A 21,375-nucleotide genomic window follows, 5' to 3' on the forward strand; every position below is an offset into this window, starting at 1 on the left:
GAAATAGACTCCACGTCTTTGTGGGAAGTGGCAGGGTTCTGCAGAATCATGCAGAACTGGAAGCACTGTGGTGGCTGTTTTTGGAAAACATAACATATCACGTGCATCAGTCACTCTCCCTTCCCACCGAAGCAGGGAGGGAGCCAGCTTACGTAGTAGCCCTCACCCTGCTGCATGGCTTTGTTCGCATAATTGTTGATTGCTGTTGTGTTCTGTCCTGTATGAGAAGAAGGGACAATAAAAAAGGAGTAAAAATGAACCAAAGTGGGAAGGGGAAGGTGGGTCAGTAAAAACCACGAAAGCCACTGAAAAGCAGAGAAGCATGGTGGCCTGGCCCTGCACTTGCGATACTTCGCGGCTGGGCAGTGGCTTTGGGTTGCCAGGCGGCACTCTGATTTGGGTGACGACTCCACCCTCCGTCTGCCCAGCACAGTGATAGCGATCAGTGAAAAGCTGACTTCCATCTACAGTGGCCCACTCAGGTTTATTGTGTGCTAAAGTGTGAGTTAAGTGAAAATTCAGTATCTACAAGTTGAAGACTGTCAGGATTCTTTCAGTTATGGTCATCTTTCAGACTCAAATATTCAGTTCGCAGGGGGCTGTTCACTGGAAGTTTGGGCTTAAATATCAAAGTGTTTTTATTATAGTAGCATATATTAACATTTAACAATGCTTTGTTTTGACTTTTTCTAAAAACTCACTCTTCTTAGGAAAAGACAAATTTATGTTTCACTTTTGTGTTTTAGATTTTGCTAAGCACGTTGACTTTTTAGAAGCCATAAGTAGTGCCTTGAGAGCCCTTTTGCAAACAATGGCCTCCAAGAACATTCCTCAGGTAAGATTTTAAAGTTTTTTACATGAAACTAGCAAAGCTTCTGTATAATGGAGGCAAAGTTTAATAATTTTTTGAAGCATTTCTATTAGAAGAGTAATGCTTGTTCCTTGTAAAGTGAAAACAAAAGTACTTGAAGCATAAAAATGAAATCTTCTCCTTGTCGCCACTCTGCCACCAGAGCATAGTTTTATCCATTTGTTTTGCTTTTGGCTGCCTCAGACCTCAGTTGCGGGTGTGGAATAATTTTCCTTGCGGCACAGGGGCTTCTCTCTAGCTGTGGTGCTCAGGCTCAGTAGTTGCCCCTTGGCACGAGGGAGCTTAGTTCCCTGACCAGCCTCATCCCCTGCCTCATTATAAGGTAGATTCTTAACCCTGGACCACCAGGGGAGTCCCCTATACAATTTTCTTTTTATTGATATAATGTATTTGACATATGTATGTTGTATTTTCTCTGAAAGCCATTTGTCTGTTTTTGAAATACTGCAGTACAGAAATTTTCAAGCATGTCCTCCAGGTACTCCACAGTGACTTGTCTGCGCCTCTCTGATAGGTGCCTTTTCGCTTTTATTTTTTTACTTTCCGTGAAGGAAATTTTCAAACATCACGAAAAGCAGAGATGATAGTAGTTACCTGCAAGCATTCCACGTAGTGTCAGCAAGTCAGTCTTTGTTTTCTTTCTTTCTTTTTGGCCGCGCTGGGCTTCACGGCTGTGCACGGGCTTTCTCGACTTGCGGCAGGTGAGGGCCGTTCTGTAGTTGGGGTTCACGGGCCTCTTCGCATTGCGTTGGCACTTCTTGTTGCGGAGCCCGAGTTCTAGGGCGCGTGGGCTTCACTGGTTGCAGCGCGTGAGCTCTGTAGTTGTGGCGCACGGGCTTGGTTGCCCGTGACACATAAAGCTTCCCAGACTAGTGATCGAAGCCCCGTCCCCTGCCTTGGCAGGCAGATTCCTAGCCATTGGACCACCAGGGAGGTCCCGTCTTGACTTTCTTGTTTCTTTCACTTTCCCTACATTTTCGTTTTTGCTTCTTGGAATAGTTAAGGCAAATCATGTTATTTCACCCATGAATGTTCTATTGTGTGCTTCATTATGTTGTCTGTGACAGAAAATGAACTTTTAAAAAACTTAACCACATTACCATTATCTCAAACCTCCAAATTAACAGATGTTTTAAAATTATCATTTAATAGGCAGTCTGAGTTCAGTTTTCCCTAATTGCTTTAAAAATGTCTCTCTTTTTTAATGGTTTGTTCAAATCAGCATCTAAGCAGTATCCACATATTGTTCTTAGTTGATATTTTGGTCTCTTAAATACATATTTTTTTATAATTCACATACCATACAGTTCTCACACTTAAAGTATGTAATTCAGTAATTTTTAGTTCTGGACAAGGAAATGTCAACCCACTCCAGTATTCTTGCCTGGGAAAGCCCATGGACAGAAGAGCCTGGTGGGCTACAGTCCATGGGGCTACAAAGAGTCAGACACGACTGAGCAACTAGACAACAATTTTTCGCATGTTGACAAATTCTTAAATCTCTGAATCTAAAACATCTCCCCTACCTGCCCGCCTTTCCTCATACTATCTTTCCATTGAGTAAGTTACCATTGGTCCTAAAGAATTTCCCCCATTCTCACATGTGGCTGGCTAAACAATGCTGTTTATTTAACGGGTCTGTCTGTCTTCCATATCTCCTACAAGTTGAGGGGTACGTTTAGAGCCTTAATTAGATTCAGGATCTGAGTTTTTAGACAAAATTCATTGTGGTGTATGTATATTTTATATCACAAGTGATACATCACTGTTGTAAAATAATGATATTAAAATCTTAATATCTATAGATTCACTTGTAGCAACCAGTGATTATTATATAGATCCATTATTTCATCAGGGTTTGCAAGATAAAGATACCCTAATATTGTCGTTCCTTTTACATTGATTAGCTGTGATTCTTCCATAAGTAAGAACTTGTTATTTCATCAATTTTTGGTAACTTTGGAATACACTTCATACCGAAAAAGGTAGGATATGGGTCTCTCTCCCCACCCAACCCTTTTTCCCAGAAAATGAGTTGGTTTCCTAGCAGTCTCTAAAAAGCATCAGTGAATTTTTTTAAGTATCATTATGAACTCATTATTATTTACTTCATCGTATGGCATATCGTTACTAGTTTCAAAGTAATGCTGTTATTACTAACATTAACACTGCTGGATGCAGTTTAAGATTTCTTTGTGATTTTTTTTTGTCCTTAGGAAGAAAAATCCCTCTAGGACTGTACAAATTACTATGCTTTAAAGTTGCTTTGAACAAATTCTCTTGTGTGGTTTGTTATAAAGTTAGTTTCAGTTTCAGCTTTTTTTTAAAGCATTTTTTGATTGCTCTAATTTTTCTTTTTTAATTATATAAAATATTTACCCAATTTCAGAGTTAAAACTAAAGCAGGATATATTCAGGGGAAAACATGGTGTATACATACTTTGAAGTATTATTCAGCTCTAAAGAGGACTGAAGTTCTGGTACATACTACTGCATGGACGAACCATGAAGACATTATGCTAAGTGAAATAACCAGACACAAAAGGATGAGTATCATATGAATCCTCTATAAGGGACCTAGAATAATTAAATTCGTAAGGACGGAAAGTAGAAGAGTAGTTACCAGGGGCTCAGAGAGATATCGTTTAATAGGTTGAGGGTTGCAGTATGGGATGATGACAAAGTCCTGGGGATGGATGGTGGTGATAGTCGCTTACACAGCAGTGTGAATGTACTTCCTGCCACGGAACTATACATTTTAAAATGGTTGAAATGGTAAGTTTTATGTATATTTTATATGCACACACACACAAGTATATGTAGAGGGATGCCTAGTTTCTGTCCATTTGCCCCTGTTCCTTCCTTTGTGCCATTGGTAATCATCCTTATTGATGTTTTTATTTATCATTCTGTTGTTCTTTTTTCAGAAAACTTAGCAAAAGAACAACATAAGCAAAATATGTGTGTATTTGTATTTCACCCTTTTTCTTAAAAGGATGCTTCTGCACTTTGCTTTTCTCTCTTATTAGTCATCATAGTATGTCAACCTGTTTCTCAGTTCTTTTTACAGCTTGATGGCCCTCCATTGTGGACATATTCCATATTTATTCACCATGTTGGCATTGATGGATTTTTTAGTTCTCTCCAGTCTTTTGCTATTACACATAGAACCACAACGAGTAGCACTTCTACCGAAGTTCCCTTGTGTTTTTGCCATTATGTCTTTGGGCCGATTTCTAGAGGTGGGCTGCGGCTCAGAGAACAGACGCATCAGTAGCTCTGCTCCAGGCATTGCTCTCGTCCCCCTTAGAAGTCTGAGCCGTTTCGAATCTCCACCAGCACTGTTGGAGAGTGCCTGTATTGTCACACCCTCACCAGAAGACTATGTTGTCAAAATGTTGGATTTTTACTGGTTTGTTGGGCGAGAAATTGTGTCTCAATTTTAATCTGCATTTCTTTTATTATGAGGAGGTTGGAGATCGTTTCATGTCTTTTGAGGGCTCTTGCATTCTTTTTCTGTGACTTTCCCTGTCTTTTGCCAGCTTTGCTATTGAGTTGGTGGTCTTTTTCCTTTTTGTATTAAAGGGTAGATCCCAGGATCTACTGAAGCAGAAGCTCTGGAGAGGCACCCAACAGTGTCTGTGTTTTAACCAGTTCTCCAGGCGACGGTCGTACACACTGATGTTTGAGAATCACAGATCTAAAGCATGCTCACTTCTTCCTTTCTAAAATCCTCCAGTTTTGAGTAACATGTCACTAGACCACGCCACCTACCTCTCAGTTACAGTCACCCACCATCCCCAGGGGCCACTCATTGCTTGAAGGTTCCTGCTGTTGGACCCTGTTGTTTGTTACTGGTCCCATATGATTCTGGGTGATTTCAGAATCCACGTGGAGACTCTTCCCAGGAACCTGGCTTTGCAGTTCTTGGGCCTCCTTTCCTCCTATGGGCTGTCTTCCATCCTTCCTTCCTTAGTCATTGCATGGCCACACCTCTAGAGCAGTGCTCTCCAGACTTGGCCTTCCTTCAGAGTCTAACAGAAAGTCGCTCATGTTTTACTATTAAATATAGTATATGATGTTGGCCTCTAATGTATATCTTTAAATTTTATTCTTTTAATTTTTTTCCAGGAACAAAACTTTTGACCTTCAGTTTCTGTGAAATGGAAAGTGACGTTTGCACTCTTATGATACCTGCATCCATGAGTGTGTGCAAATCAGCTTAAGGCACTTCCCTGGCAGTCCAGTGGTTAAAACTCCATGCTTCCAATGCAGGGATGCAGGGGGCACGGGTTCGATTCCTGGTCGAGGAATGAAGATCCCACATGCCACATGCTGCATGGTGCGGCCAAAAATGAAGTCAAATCAGCTTAAAGTACAAGTTATCACTATGTGATGGAAACTCTACGTAACTGAAAGCATTTTACAATCTTTAATAATCTACCATAGCACAGAAATCTCAAGAGTTAGCTCTTGCCTTGTGTAGGTTCAGCCCATTTTTAGTAAAGCTGCATGATCCTATTTCCATTTTCAAAACGTTTTCTTTTTTTTGGTGACCAATGTTGAACAGAAGTTAGAATCTCTTTGGTCTGTCTACATTTGAACGAAAATCTTCACACGAGACAAACAGGAACTGAAGGCTCTTTTACAGGCTCCCAGCCATGATAGAGTAAGTGGTGACAGTGACGTGAGCAGGCCTCATCCTGGTGCAGAATTAGTTGTTTTTCGGAGTGTTTAGAATATTTAATAACTTGCCCACCCAGTGTTCTTGTCACTTGCAGAGTCGTGCTGCCGGTACAAGAGATTCTCGCCAATCCCAAGGCATGTGCTGTTGGAATTGGCCGAGTTTCACACGCTAAACACTCTCTCCTTCTCTTTCAACAGTGCATGACTCCCGACCAGCTGATGACGCTGTGCACAGCAGGCGTCCGCAGTAGTAATGTGGGGGTGAGAGTGAATGTGGTCAGTATTTTAGGAATCACAGGCAGCGTCCTAGCCAAAGAAGACGGCACACTCGACACTCTCAAGGTAAAACACTGTGCTTCCAACCTGAACCATTAAATCACTGAAAATGGGAGGAGAGTGACTTTAAAATCATTCCTGTGGATTTTAAAATCTCCTGTGGATTTCATGAGATGAAATCATATCAAGAAGTTGTTTATTAAGATATATTATAAAGTATACCCTTTGGCCTGATCTTACTCCATGAGTCACACTGAAGAGTCGAGTCGCATTTTGCCATTTAACTTTATTCCGGAGATGTTTCTCAAAAGTAAATTTGTCTTCAGTGGAAGGCCAAGGTTCAAAGTTGTTCAAGTTGACCCTGCTTTGACTGTTGCGTAAACTGTGTGCACGTTGTATTCTCCTGCGGATATAGAGCAATCCAAACAGTTTTCCCAGCACACCAGGCTGAAGTGCAGTCTGCACCTTGCCACCCAGTTCGTCCCAAGACCACTCCATAAATTTTAAGCGGCGACTCTGGTAGTGCCCGCACACAAGGAACTCACGCAGCCTGTTTGCTTCCAGCACTTGATCCAAGCAAGTTGCTCAGCAACTGCACTGCCAGAGGTACCGCCTAGTAACTAAAGGGACAGTAATAGTGAAGTCACCCTTCTTTGTGCTAAAAGTAATCGGCAAAGCATGGGTTACTGGTAGTGGATAATAACCTGGTTATGATAAGTTATTTCTTTTTTACATATAATTTAATGTAATTTATTTATTTATTTTTGGCTGTAGTGGGTCTTCTTTGCTGTGCAGGCTTTTCTCTAGTTGCAGCGCACAGGCTTTCGTTGTGGCGGCTTCTCTTTTGTGGAGCGCAGGCTTCAGGGCTCGTGGGCTTCGCTAGTTGCAGTGCACGGGCTCAATAGTTGTGCTGCACGGGCTTAGTTGCCCAGGGCATGTGGGATCTTCCCAGACTGGGGATCGAACCCATGTCTCCTGCACTGGCAGGCAGATTCTTTACTGCTGAGCCACCAGGGAAGCCCCTAAAGTACTTCTTAACTTGCTAAGAGCTTACCAGTGTGACTGGTATTTTTTAGACGCCTGTTTCAAAAAGATGATATATGCACATCCAGACCATTTGAAAGTGAAAGTTGCTCTGCTGCTGCTGCTGCTGCTGCTAAGTCGCTTCAGTTGTGTCCGACTCTGTGTGACCCCATAGACGGCAGCCCACCAGGCTCCCCCATCCCTGGACTCTCCAGGCAAGAACACTGGAGAGGGTTGCCATTTCCTTCTCCAATGCATGAAAGTGAAAAGTGAAAGTGAAGTCGCTCAGTCGTGGCCGACTCTTTGTGACCTCATGGACTATATTTTTCAGGCCAGGATACTAGAGTGGGTAGCCTTTTCCTTCTCTGGGGAATCTCCCAACCCAGGGTTCGAACCCAGGTCTCCCGAATTGCAGGCGGATTCTGTACCAGTTGAGCCACCAGGGAAGCTAAGGCACATCACTCCTGAAGTTCCAGTCCCCTAGTTCCACTCCAGAGAGGCCGCCACTGTTACCCATTCCTCATGTGTCACTCCAGAGATTCTAACATATAGACCTAAGTGAGAGAGCACGGCTGTATCAGTCTGTACATGTACACACATACCAGTGAGCACGTGTAGGTGTAGTCTCTTCCCAACCCTTAAGACTCTCAAGTCCAAGGCCCACTTTAGAGGAACAGCACATTTTTCTCAGGCATAACGTAAGATTTCCAAAATGTTTTTATTTAGTCACGTTTTCAAGCATGAATGAAAGTAGAAAGCGCAGTGAATTTTGTACAGCCACCAAGCGTATTTAACAGTCATGAGTTTTCTATCATATGTACTTAAAGTAGTTCCTCTGCTGAATGTGTTAAATTAATGACATCCTGGTATTGTGTCCCTGTTATTCCATATGCACGACTTAAAAACACAGTTTTTTTGTATCAGATCAGATCAGTCGCTCAGTTGTGTCCGACTGTTTGCGACCCCATGAAATCGCAGCACGCCAGGCCTCTCTGTCCATCACCAACTCCCGGAGTTCACTCAGACTCACATCCATCAAGTCAGTGATGCCATCCAGCCATCTCATCCCCTGTCGTCCCCTTCTCTTCCTGCTCCCAATCCCTCCCAGCATCAGAGTCTTTTCCAATGAGTCAACTCTTCGCATGAGGTGGCCAAGGTACTGGAGTTTCAGCTTTAGCATCATTCCTTCCAAAGAAATCCCAGGGCTGATCCCTTTTTGTATAGCCACCATTATTATGCCAACACAATTATTTCTTAATATGTTTAATACGTGGTCCATATTCAAATTCTTCCAGTTGTTCCCAAGATAACTGTTTATAGACTGTCTGTTTAAAGCAGGATCTAAGTCGGGTCTCCATGTTGTGCTTGGTTTGGGGTCTTCGAAAAGACCCTGATGCTGGGAGGGATTGGGGGCAGGAGGAGAAGGGGATGACAGAGGATGAGATGGTTAGCTGGCATCACCGACTCGATGGACGTGGGTTTGGGTGAACTCTGGGAATTGGTGATGGACAGGGAGGCCTGGCGTGCTGCGATTCATGGGGTCGCAGAGTCAGGCACGACTGAGCAACTGAACTGACTGCAGTCTCTCTTCATTGAGGGCTTTGCCCCGTCTAGTACCTCCCACACGCCGCCTCTTTCTCCTGCAGCTTCGGGGTCAGTTGGCTCCTAGTGTTCAGCCTTGCTGATTTGTCCTATTGCCTCCCTGTGGCGTTAAGTTTGTTCCTTTATCTTCTGAATTTCCTGCAGAGTGGAGTTTAGATCTAAAGGCTAGGTTAGATTCAGGTTCAACTTTTTCAGTAAGACTACTTCATAGGTGATGCTGTACATTCCATGTTTATATAGGATATTAAATGTATTTATTATTTATATTTTTGGCAGTGCTTGGTCTTCGTTGGTGCGTGTGGGCTTTCTCTAGTTGGAGTGAGCGGGAGCAACTCTTCGTTTCAGTGCAGACTTCTCATTGCAGGGCCTTCCCTTGTTGCCCAGCGCGGGCTCTTGGGCACTCGGGCTTCAGTAGCTGTGGCTCCTGGGCTCCGGAGCGCAGACTCAGTGGTTGTGGCACGCGGCCTAACTGCTCCCCAGCATGTTGGATCTTCCCGAACCAGGAACTGAACCTGTGTCCTCTGCTTTGGCAGGCGGATTCTCAACCACTGTACCACCAGAGAAGTCCCAATGGGATATTAAATTTAAATACTCTCCTAGAGGTTGTCTTGCCCACTTAAATTTAGATGAGAAAATGGAAGTCCAGAGTGAGTAGCAAGGTCCCAGAGTCACCCTGTTATTTACAGGAGAGCTGTATTTCAGACTCAGCATTTTCACTCTCTCACCCATAATAACAGGTGTGCACATTGCCCTTAAAGATGTAAACGGTGAAGCAAAACAACCAAAATAAAATAACTTTACTCTTGACCAGTTCTTCAGATTGGGAATAGTTTGTTCCTATAGCTAGCTAATCATAAAAAAAATGAGTGGATGTTAAAAATCATCACAGTGAAGCAAAATGAGATTGTATGTTCTTTATTTTTTTAATGTCTGAGTGTTTCCTCATATAATTTAAAAAGAGTTTTTGTTTGTTACTGATAATGTTTATATGCATTTGACACCATGGGAAAAGCCTTCTTGATGGAGATAGATAGAAGGGAAAATCTAATAATTTCCAGTGTCAGTCTTTCATAGGTCATTTATGGATCTTAGTTCACTAATATAAACTAAGGTTTTGAATTTATCTTGCTTACATTATACTTGGTATTTTTGTAAATATATGTTAAGTCTTTAGTCTTTTAAAAATGTTAACTTTTCCCCTAGCATTTGTATGTAAAACTTTATGCGTGAATTGTTGTCACATTTAGAGTTAGTACTTATTTTGAAAACTGACTTAGAATATTGGACGATCCCTTGCTGTGTTTTGTTTTCTCCAGACCATCGGGTACTCTCTGCTTGAGGTTGCCACCAAAGACCCCTGTCTTGTGGTAGCAGGGGAGGCCTTGGATGCCCTCTTTGACGTTTTTGCAGACGGTAAAGAAGCTGAAAGGGCCTCAGTTCAAATTAAATTGTTATCTACTCTGAAAGAATTCCAGCCAGTCTTCAAAATGAAGGTATGTAACATTTTATTTGGCTTCCCTGCTGGCTCAGTGGCAAAGAGTCCACCTGCCAACGCAGGAGACGTGGGAAGATCCCCTGGAGAAGGAAATGGCAGCCCACTCCAGTATTCTTGCCTGGGAAATCCCATGGACAGAGGAGCCCGGCGGGCTTCAGTCCGTGGGGTTACAAAAGAGTCGGACACGACTTAGGGACTAAACAACAAATGGTTTATTTAGAAATGCTGAAGTCTCAGCATTCTGTGGGACAAGGGTGTGTGTGGTTCCCTACTTGCAGTCTTGGTGATTCATACAGCACTTCAGCCCCAGTTCTGTGTAAATGCTTGTCGGCTGAGTCAGGGCGACTGAGCCCTTTCTGTTGAATCACTGTGACTTGAGCTAAAATGGTGTGGACAGGTTCCTCTCTCTGCGGTGGTTTAGCAATGTTAACGATGCTTATGTGTAAGCACTACAGTGTGGCCTGCAAAGCACTTTCAGAGACAGTGTTAAATTTATTTTATATCATGTAATGCCGATGTTGTAGGCTGGCTTCATGTGTTTCCCTTTGGTCCTTTGAAAAACAAAAAGGCAAACAAACTCCAGCTGGTCTGTAATGGAGCATGCAGCTACCTTCATTTGCCTTTTTATCGATCGATCGATTGATTCATCAGAAGCATCAAAGCTAACTTGGAGTCAAAAAGACAATTAAAAACAACTGTTTTGGTGGTTGGGGGAAAGCAATGAGAAATTTTAAAAACAGACTTTGATCACATATTCACAAATTTAAGTTGGCCAGTTCTCCTCTTATCTAAATCCATATATTTCATTTCGAGAAATAAAAATATTTGTATGTTTTGACTTTACATTTTGAATTAAACTTTCACCTTTAAATCTCTGTCAGGAAAGTAGAGGTTTTAATGGAAAATTAGCTTACTTTTGTTGCTTTCCAATGTGTATTTCTTTTCTCTAAGAAGCGTCAAAGGCAGAATTCAATTCCCATAGGCAGAACTCTGTGACAAGTTTTTAGGTAAAATGATTTTATGTCTAGAAATGTAAACTTTTTGAATTTTTTTAAGGTGTGAAAAATAGTTTTCTTTTCCAGAAGAAAAAAACATAGCCACACATGCCATGCACATTCTCACAGATATATCAGTGTTCATTTAGGAACATTAATAACTGGTTTGTCTTGTAACATTTTCATGTTTTGACATCTTACATTTAAAAATATAGTAATATAGCGGCTGACATTGAGTTAAGCTTCACTAGTAAGTGTCTTTAGTCTTGAGGGGGGAAAATTAATCAGTTTACTCTTAATTATGCTTTGTTTAAGCCCCTAGTTTTGTTGGTTTGGGTTTTGTTTTGTTTTGAGATATAATTGACATACTGCAACATGGTGTTAGTTTCAGGTGTGCAGCGTAATGATTGGATATGTATATATATTGCAGAATGGTCACCACAATAAATTTAATTAACATACATCACCATACATATAGTGTTGTTAACGGGAGTCACCTTGCGTTACATCCTCAGAACTTAGTTCTCTTACACAGTTGATCCTTGAGTGACACTGTGCAGATGCACTTAAACACATGGATCTTCTTCTGTGGTAAATGCTGCAGTACTGTATGATCTGCAGCTGGTTGGATCGGTGGCCAGCAGTGAACTTGCACTTGGATTTTCAACAAGGGATAGGGACGTGGCCCCCCAACCCCTGCAGTGTTCAGGGATCATCTGGAACTGAAGGTGTGTACCTCTGGACCACTTTGACCCATTTCACCCTCCCCACACGCTGGGGGGGTTATTTTTGTTTTGGGGTGGCTTTTTTTTCTTTGTTTATTTTCGCTGCTCGGCCTCTTAGTTGGGGTACACTGGATCTCGGCCTCTTAGTTGGGGCACACGGGATCTCGGCCTCTTAGTTGGGGCACGCTGGATCTCGGCCTCTTAGTTGTGGCACGCTGGATCTCGGCCTCTTAGTTGGGGCACGCTGGATCTCGGCCTCTTAGTTGGGGCACGCTGGATCTCGGCCTCTTCGTTGGGGCACGCTGGATCTCGGCCTCTTAGTTGGGGCACGCTGGATCTCGGCCTCTTCGTTGGGGCACGCTGGATCTCGGCCTCTTCGTTGGGGCACGCTGGATCTCGGCCTCTTCGTTGGGGCACGCTGGATCTCGGCCTCTTCGTTGGGGCACGCTGGATCTCGGCCTCTTCGTTGGGGCACGCTGGATCTCGGCCTCTTCGTTGGGGCACGCTGGATCTCGGCCTCTTAGTTGGGGCACACTGGATCTTCTGTCTCCGCTGTGGCATGCAGGATCTTTAGTTGCAGCAGGTGGATCTAGCTCCCTGACCAGGGATCAAACCTGGGCCCCCTGCATTGGGAGCATGGAGTCTTAGCCACTGGACCTCCAAGGACATTCCCTTGGTGTTTATTTTTTAAGCAGTGAGAAGTTTTATTCCCACATGTTCCCAGCCTGCCTCATGGGTAACCAAACCGAATGGTGTTTCTCTGCACAAAGACAAATGCACGCTAGTATTTTTCCCCTTTGTTATCCAACAGATAGCATAATATATTCACAGCCTTGTACTTCATGCGCTTTCATTTCACACTGTCTCCTAGAGACATTTCTAAACCAGTACATGGAGGGTGTCCACATTGTTCTTAAAGGTCACAGGCCCTCTAAACCTCTGAAAAAGGAGTCTGAAGGGAAAGGAAAATATCTCCTTTCCTTGCAGCCCCTGAGAAGGCAGATGTGGTTGAGAGTCATCAGACTCTGCAGAAGCAAATGCTTAGAGAGCAGTTATGTAAACTGTGAACTAGGAGAATAACCCCTCATCTCTGGCACGTCCATTGTTTGATTGATTTGCCTACCTAGTATGCATTGCAGTGATGGTGCTATTTAACTGAGTGTTTTTCTTTTCTCAAAGCTATAAAGCCCTGATGAAGTGTCTTTGTTAGCCAGAATGGCAGCATGCAGTTTTTTATATGACTGTCTTTTGTAAATGAAACCACAGTTGCATTAAAGGCTGTTTGGTTTATATTTAGCCCCAAATTGCATTTAAACACAGCACAATGCATTTTACTAAAGAACTTCTCTAGAGCAGACATCCTCAAAAGTGCCCTGTATCAGCAGTGCCAGCATCACTTGGTAACTTGTTGTAAATGCAAATTCTCAGGCCCAACACCAGACCTACCAAAAATCAGAAACTATGTGGACCGGCCTTGTTGTTGCTCAGTTGCTCAGTCATGTCCAGCTCTTTGTGACCCCATGGACTGCAGCATGCCAGGCTTCACTGTCCTTCACTATCTCCTTGAGTTTGCCTAAATTAATGTCCATTAAATTGGTGATGCCATCCAACCATCTCATCCTCTGTCATCCCCTTCTCCTCCTTCCCTCTCTTTCCCAGCATCAGGGTGTTTTACACTGAGTTGGCTCTTTGTATCAGGTAACCAAAGTATTGGAGCTTTAGCAATCTGTTTTTTAAATAAGCCTTCCAAATGGACTTGCCTGGTAGCTCAGCTAGTAAAGAATCCGCCTGCAGTGCAGGAAATCCCAGTTTGATTCCTGGGTCGGGAATATCCCCTGGAGAAGGGTTAGGCTACCCGCTCCAGTATTTTTTTGGGCTTCCCTGGTAGCTCAGCTGGTAAAGAATCCACCTGCAATGCTGGAGACCTGGGTTCGATCCCTGGGATGTGAAGATCCCCTGGAGAAGGGAACGGCTACCCACTCGAGTATTCTGGCCTGTGTAGTCCACAGGGTTGCAAAGAGTCAGACATGACTGAGCAACTTTCACTTTGACTTTTCCAAATGCTAAAATTTGAGAACCACTGCTCAAGATTAGAGGTGAGGGTTAGTTCGTATACCATAATACTCATTCTTTTTAAAGTCTACAATTCAGTTTTTCAGTATCATTTGAAAGGTGCACAGGATTTCCCTGGTGGTCCAGTGGTTAAGAATCCACCTGCCAGTGCAGGGGACACGGGTTCAATCCCTGGTCCGGGAAGATCCCACGTGCCAAGAGGCAACAATGCCCATGCACCGCAACTATTGAATCCACTCATTGGAGTTACTGAAGCCTGTGCACCCTAGAGCCTGTGCTCTGCAAAAAGAAAAGCCAGCACAATGGGAAGACCATGCACCGCAACTAGAGAGTAGCCTCTGCTCACTCCAACTGGAGAAAGCCTGCACACATCAGCGAAGACCCAGCACAGCCAAAAATAAGTAAAAAATAAAAGGTGCATGATCTAATTTATCTTGGTTACAGCTCATGTACTATGTTCCATCACCTTGGAAGTGAAAATGTTCCACCAATTTCTGGCAACCGTTTGTTCTAAAAATGAATACACCCCAAATTAAATGCTTTCTTATTTAAAGGAGTTAGTGGTAGATACCAAAAATCTCATATGATATTTTTTTGGCAGATACGAAAAGAAGGGAGAACTAAATACAGTCCAGATCAGCTGTGTGTTCTTGACAACGTGAAGATGAATTTGAGAAGATTTGTCGCTTATCAAGAAACTGTTGAGAAAAGACTGACTACTTGAACCTCTGAAAGAGACCAGTCCTCACCCCAGAGTTTTCAACACTGAAGAATACTAGATGGTTTCCTTTTAGGGTGTTTCTTCTGAAAGTCATTTTTTTTTTTAAACGACTTGGTGTTCTGTGTGTTAATTTGAAGTTGATGAAAACTCCAGGACATATCAGGAACTCTTTTGAAGCTCTGGGATCTGTGTGGCATTTCTAGTGCTCTCAGGTTTCCGGCATGTTTTAATCACTGGAAACCCAAAGGTTGGAAACACTGCATCTCAGGTGCTTCTTCATGAGCAGTGAAGACACTGCCAATCATGTTTCCCTGAATTTTGCAAAAGAAAATCCAGAGCATAACTTGGATGCTCTTTTAAGCCAATATCATTTTATAATAACTAAATATTTAACTGAAATGTGAAAACATGCTTTATAACTTTTTTTGGTATGAGATCTATCAATTATGTCTGCCTTTCATGACGAGGGGAATGAGTTGGATTCATATTCCACTATTTAGTAGTCTATACTCCTCGCTAATGAGGCCATTGTCACTCTCTGTACGAAAGGATCTGATCCGTCGATTTGTAACATCACTCCTTATTTAATCTGAAATGCAATCACAATTGGGAGAATATGTTTTTTAATAAATAATTTTAAAATTGAAAGCTTTGTGTCTTGCAAAATCTTTTTAAAATGCCAGATAATCCTGTTCCTGGGTGTCTGCTTGCTAATGGATTTTGCTTTGAATATATGTGTGCTATTAAAAACAAGATTTATAAAGGGAGGTGGGATGAACTGGGAGATTAGGATTGACATACCCACTATTGATAGAAAGCATAAAATAACTCATGAGCGCCTGCTGCATAGCACAGGAGACTGCTCGGTGCTCTGTGGTGACCTAAACGGGAAGGAAATAAAAGAAAGAGGTGTATATGTAAACACACAGCTGATTCACTTTGCTGTACAGCAGAAACTAACAGCAATAAAGCAACTACTCCAATAAAAATTACTTTTTAAAAAAGGACATCTTAATTCCTCGAGTCTCCAGCATCGCTATCGTGTCCTTTGAGAAGCAAGTGGCAGGTGGATCAAAGGGAGGGAGTTTCAGTGCACGTCACCGAGCGCGGCCCCTCTCCCAGGTCCATTGTCTGCCCACTTGCCTGATCAGGGGAGTTGGAGACTTGAAAATTTCCCTCCTGTAGATCTCAGTTGATCTGTTAAAAGGCCCCATACCCAGCACAGGACTTTAGTTAACTCACATCCATCACCTCACGTGGTTATATTTTTTTCGCCTTGTGGTGAGACTCTAGGATCTGCTTTCTCAGCAGCTTTCAGCTGTACAATACAGTATTAACTGTAGTCACTATGCTGTACGTTGCATGCCCAGTAATTTACAATTGGGGGTTTACAGACTTACACCTTTGACTGCCTTCACCCATTTTGCTTGTCCTCCAGCACCCAGTCCTGGCCCCCGCCTCAGGCAACTGACAGTCTATTCTCTCTTCTCTATGCGTTTGGTTGTTTGCGTGGTTTTTAGGTTCCACGTATAAGTGAGATCATACAGTATTTGTTTTTCTGTGATCTATTTCACTTAGCATAATATCCTCAAAGTATATCCTTGCTGTCGCCAGTGGCAGGATTTCTGTCTTTTTTATGGCTGAATAATATCCCATTGTGTACATGCACTACGTTTTCTCTATCCATACATCCACTGGTGGACATTGAGTTGGTTTCCCTGTCTTGGCTACCATGAGTAAGGCTGCAGTAAACATGCAGTGCAGCTGTCTTTTTCTGACAGTGATTTTGTTTCCTTCAGATCTATACCCAGAGTTGGAATTTCTGGATCATGTGGTGGTTTTATTTTTAATTTTCTGAGGAACCTCCCTACTGCGTTGAATAGTACCTACACCAATTTACTTTCCCACCAATACTGCACAAAGATTCCCTTTTCTCCACACCTTCACCAACACTTTATCTTTTTGAAAATCATTCTAGCAGGTGTAAGGCTCATTGTGGTTTTGAGAGACAAATTCTTTCAATGAAGAAAAGTTTCAGAGTTCTTGAATATGCATCGAATATTTAAAGCATATATTCATTTTCAAAGAGAATAAAATTTCCAATTTTGTCATCTTTCCCACACTTTCTAACCCATAAACGTGAAATATCTAGCACAGGGCCTAGTTCATAGTAGGCTCTCGATAAATTTGTCAAATAAATGTTAGTGATTTTCTGTCTTATTAAGCAAGCTTGTTGCAGTTGTTCAATGTAGAATCATCCTATGGAACAGTAGAATGTGAGTTATTACATTGGAAATGTGCCATCCCCCCAGTTTTTTAGGCTCTGAGGCATTAATAGTCTGCATTGCTATCATTTAATTTTACTACTCTGAACAACAGGAAAGATAGGAAAAGATTAAATGTACAGCTGTTTATATTACTAACTCAGTAAGCATATGAATATTATTCACACAGCACAGCAAAATAGAAACTATAGTTTTTTTCCTGAAGGAAAAAAATTGCTTTAACATAGTTATTTGCAAATTATCCAGAATAGTCCATTAAAAAGATACACTGTTTTAATAGCTGAAATATTCAAGCTCATGTGACAGCCTTTGTTCTAGAAGGTACCTTTAAGTGTCCAGCCTGCCATGGCATGCTATCCAAGGAAATAAAAATCACTGCTTTAGTTCTCTTTTTCTGTAACATGGAAACTCATTTTAAGATAGAATTGATTTTGGAATATTAGTCATGTAATTACATTTCTTTATCTGCAGTCTTATCTTTTGCCTTTAGTCTTTCAAAAAAATACCTCTGAGTTATCAAGATGGAGCAAGTTTCTTATCTCTTCAGCGTTCCTGTTCATACAGTTCTGTTGTCGCCTTGCTCCCTGCCTTTTTGAAATTGCATGGACCAATACTTGATTATACAGGCAGACCTCAGACACATTGCAGATTTGGGTCTAGACAACCACATTAAAGCACGCATCACAATAAAATGAATCACGAATTTTTGATTTCCCAGTGTATATACTGTACTATGGTCTATTAAGTGTGCAATACCTTAATTTTCAAATACTTTATTGCTAATAAAAATGCTACCCATCATCATCTGAGCCTTCAGGGAGTTGTAATCTTTTTGCTGGGAGAGGGTCTTGCCTCGATGTTGATGGCTGCTGACTGATCAGGGTGGTGGTTGCTGAAGGTTTGAGGTGGCTGTGGTAATTTCTAAGTCACCAAGGAAACATCCATGGCCTCTTTCGCAAACAAGTTTTCTGTAGCATGCAAAGGTGTTTGATACCATTTTATCCACACAACTTCTTGCAAAATTGGAGTCAATCCTCTCAAACCCTGTTCCTGCTATGTCACCTAAGTTTTTGCTGATCAATGAGAAGAACTCCTCATCCATTAAAAGTTTTAAAATGAGATTGCAGCAATTCAGTCACATCTTCAGACTCCACTTCAGATTCTAGGTCTCTTGCTATTTCCACCACATCTGCAGTAACTTCCTTCACTAAAATCCTGAACTTCTCAAAGTCATGCATTAGAGCTGGAGTCATTTTCTCCAAAACTCCTGTTAATGTTGCTATTTTGACCTCTTCCCATGAACCGTGAATGTTTTTAATGGTATCTAGAATGGTGAATCCTTTCTACAAGGTTTTCAGTATATTTTGCCCAGGTCCACCAGAGGAATTGCTATCTCTGGCAGCTATAGCCTTATGAAATCTATTATAAGACTTGAAAGTGAAAATTACTCTTTATCCATGGACTTCAGAATGGGAGTTGCATTAGCAGGCATGAAAACAGCATTAATCTCATTATACATTTCTGTTAGAGCTCTGAGTGACCAGGTGCATTGTCAGTGAGCATTAATATTTTGAAAAATGTTTTCTAGATCCTTTTGTAGTTCGTGAGCGTGATGATTGGGTGTTCACGCTACTGCGTGACATGTGCCTCCCTGCAAACCTTGTTACGACACCAGTACATTACCTGTCTGACGTGGAAAAAAAATTTTTTTTTCTGAGCAGTAGGTCTCAACAATGAGCTTAAAATATTCAGTAAACCATGTTTTAAATAGATATGCTGTCATCTAGACTTTATTGTTTCACTTGCAGAGCACCAGTAGGGTATATTCAGCATAATTCTTAAGGGGACGAGGACTTTAGGAATGAAAAAGGAGTATTGGGTTCAACTTAAAAGTCACCAGCTATATTAGCCCCTAACAAGAGAATCAGCCTGTCCTTTGAAGCTTTGAAACCAGGAATTGACATAACCTCTTCAGCTATGAGTCCCAGATGGCATCTTCTCCCAGTTTAAGGATGTTTCATCTCTAGGGAAAATCTGTTGTTTAGTTTAGCCACTTCCATGAATAGAGGAGCCTGGTGGGCTGTAGTCCATGGGGTCGCAAGAGTTGGACATGACTGAGTGACTGAACACACACACACATGCACATACACACACTCACCCCTCATTAACTATGAGCGCTAACTCTTCTGGGTGACTTGCTGCAACTTCTACAGCAGCACAGCCTGCTTCACCATGCTCTTCATGTTATGGAGATGGTTTCTTTCCAGAAACCTCGTGAACCAACCTCTTCTACCTTCTAACTTCCTTCTGCAGTTTCTCACCTCTCTCAGGAGTCACAGAATTAAAGAAGGTTAGGGCTTTGCTTGGGATTAGGTTTTGGTTTAAAGGAATGTTGTGAGTGGTTTGATCTTCTATCCAGATCACTAAAATTTTCTCCATTTCAACTATAAGGCTCTTTGACCTTATCGTTCATGTGTTCACTGAAGTAGCACTTTTAATTTCCTTCAAGCCCTTTTCCTTTGCATTCACAACTTGGCTAACTGGTGCAAGAGCCTGAGTGTTTGACCAGTCTCTGCTTTCACCTGACTTTTTCACTGTTGTTATCGTTCAGTCATTAAGTCGTGCCGACTCTTTGTGACTCCACGGACTGCAGCACACCAGTCTTCCCTGTCCTTCACTATCTCCCAGAGTTTACTCAAACTCATGTCTACTGAGTCAGTGATGCCATCCAATCATCTCATCCTCTGTTGCTGCCTCCTCCTCCTGCCTTTAATATTTCCTAGCATTGGGGTCTTTTCCAAGTAGTAGGGTCTTCTCTACTGATCTTAATCTAACTTTTGATTTAAAGTGAGAGATATGTGACTCTTCTTTTCACTTACACACTTAGAGACTAGTTCAGTTCAGTTCAGTTCAGTCTCTCAGTCGTGTCCGACTCTTTGCAGCCCCATGAATTGCAATACGCCAGGCCTCCCTGTCCATCACCAACTCTCAGAGCTCACCCAAACTCATGTCCATCGAGTCGGTGATGCCATCCAGCCATCTCATCCTCTGTCGTCCCTTTCTCCTCCTGCCCCCAATCCCTCCCAGCATCAGAGTCTTTTCCAATCAGTCAACTCTTCGCATGAGATGGCCAAAGTATTTGAGTTTCAGCTTTAGCATCAGTCCTTCCAAAGAATACCCAGGGCTGATCTCCTTCAGAATGGACTGGTTGGATCTCCTTGCAGTCCAAGGGACTCTCAAGAGTCTTCTCCAACACCACACTTCAAAAGCATCAATTCTTCGGTGCTCAGCTTTCTTCACAGTCCAACTCTCACATCCATACATGACCACTGGAAAAACCATAGCCTTGACTAGACGGACCTTTGTTGACAAAGTAATGTCTCTGCTTTTTAATATGCTACCTAGGTTGGTCATAACTTTGCTTCCAAGGAGTAAGCGTCTTTTAATTTCATGGCTGCATTCACCATCTGGAGTGATTTTGGAGCCCCCCAAAATAAAGTCTGACACTGTTTCTACTGTTTCCCCATCTATTTCCCATGAAGCGATGGGACCAGATGCCATAATCTTAGTTTTCTGAATGTTGAGCTTTAAGCCAACTTTTTCACTCTCCACTTTCACTTTCATCAAGAGGCTTTTGAGTTCCTCTTCACTTTCTGCCATAAGGGTGGTGTCATCTGCATGTCTCAGGTTATTGATATTTCTCCTGGCAATCTTGATTCCAGCTTGTGCTTCTTCCAGCCCAGTGTTTCTCATGATGTACTCTGCATATAAGTTAAACAAGCAGGGTGACAATATACAGCCTTGACGTATTCCTTTTCCTATTTGGAACCAGTCTGTTGTTCCATGTCCAGTTCTAACTGTTGCTTCCTGACCTGCAAACAGATTTCTCAAGAGGCATGTCAGGTGGCCTGGTATTCCCATCTCTTTCAGAATTTTCCACAGTTTATTGTGATGCACACAGTCAAAGGCTTTGGCATAGTCAGTAAAGCAGAAATAGATGTTTTTCTGGAACTCTTCTTGCTCTTTTGATGATCCAGCGGATGTTGGCAATTTGATCTCTGGTTCCTCTGCCTTTTCTAAAACCAGCTTGAACATCTGGAAGTTTACGGTTCTTGTATTGCTGAAGCCTGGCTTGGAGAATTTTGAGCATTGCTTTACTAGCGTGTGAGATGAATGCAATTGTGCGGTAGTTTGAGCATTCTTTGGCATTGCCTTTCTTTGGGATTGGAATGAAAACTGACCTTTTCCAGTCCTGTGGCCACTGCTGAGTTTTCCAAATTTGCTGGCATATTGAGTGCAGCACTTTCACAGCATCATCTTTCAGGATTTGAAAGAGCTCAACTGGAATTCCATCACCTCCACTAGCTTTGTTCGTAGTGATGTTTCCTAAGGCCCACTTGACTTCACATTCCAGGATGTCTGGCTCTAGGTGAGTGATCACACCATCGTGATTATCTTAATCGTGAAGATCTTTTTTGTACAGTTCTTCTATGTATTCTTGCCACCTCTTCTTAATATCTTCTGCTTCTGTTAGGTCCATACCATTTCTGTCCTTTATTGAGCCCATCTTTGCATGGGTTCCCTTGGTATCTCTAATTTTCTTGAAGAGATCTCTAGCCTTTC

The 21,375-nt window shown here is 42.2% G+C and overlaps 1 protein-coding gene and 1 non-coding gene across 3 annotated transcripts in view; both read left to right on the plus strand.

The window, feature by feature from the left end:
• HEATR3 (HEAT repeat containing 3) overlaps positions 1–15,115 on the plus strand; it is a 40,632-nt gene extending 25,517 nt beyond the window's left edge. The window contains exons 12-15 of one of the 2 annotated variants that reach the window (XR_015145447.1): positions 747–5,540; positions 5,756–5,899; positions 9,775–9,951; positions 14,348–15,115. Coding sequence is in view for 1 of the 2 variants with exons in the window: in XM_086350585.1 (XP_086206711.1) it covers positions 747–835; positions 5,756–5,899; positions 9,775–9,951; positions 14,348–14,470 (533 nt within the window). In the remaining variant the exon portion in view is untranslated. The remainder of the gene's footprint in view (positions 1–746; positions 5,541–5,755; positions 5,900–9,774; positions 9,952–14,347) is intronic. The other variant, XM_086350585.1, reaches the window with a different exon arrangement.
• Positions 15,116–18,340: 3,225 nt separating this feature from the next.
• LOC147353187 (small nucleolar RNA U13) lies at positions 18,341–18,445 on the plus strand. Its single transcript, XR_015146740.1, has one exon. It is a non-coding gene; the product is annotated as a small nucleolar RNA U13 (small nucleolar RNA).
• The last annotated feature ends 2,930 nt before the right edge of the window (positions 18,446–21,375 follow it).

Source organism: Bos grunniens, chromosome 18 (genome assembly GCF_055505025.1).
Source record: "Bos grunniens cultivar Pamir isolate PY7600 chromosome 18, Bosgru_T2T1.0, whole genome shotgun sequence".
In the NCBI taxonomy this organism is placed as follows: Eukaryota; Metazoa; Chordata; class Mammalia; order Artiodactyla; family Bovidae; genus Bos; species Bos grunniens.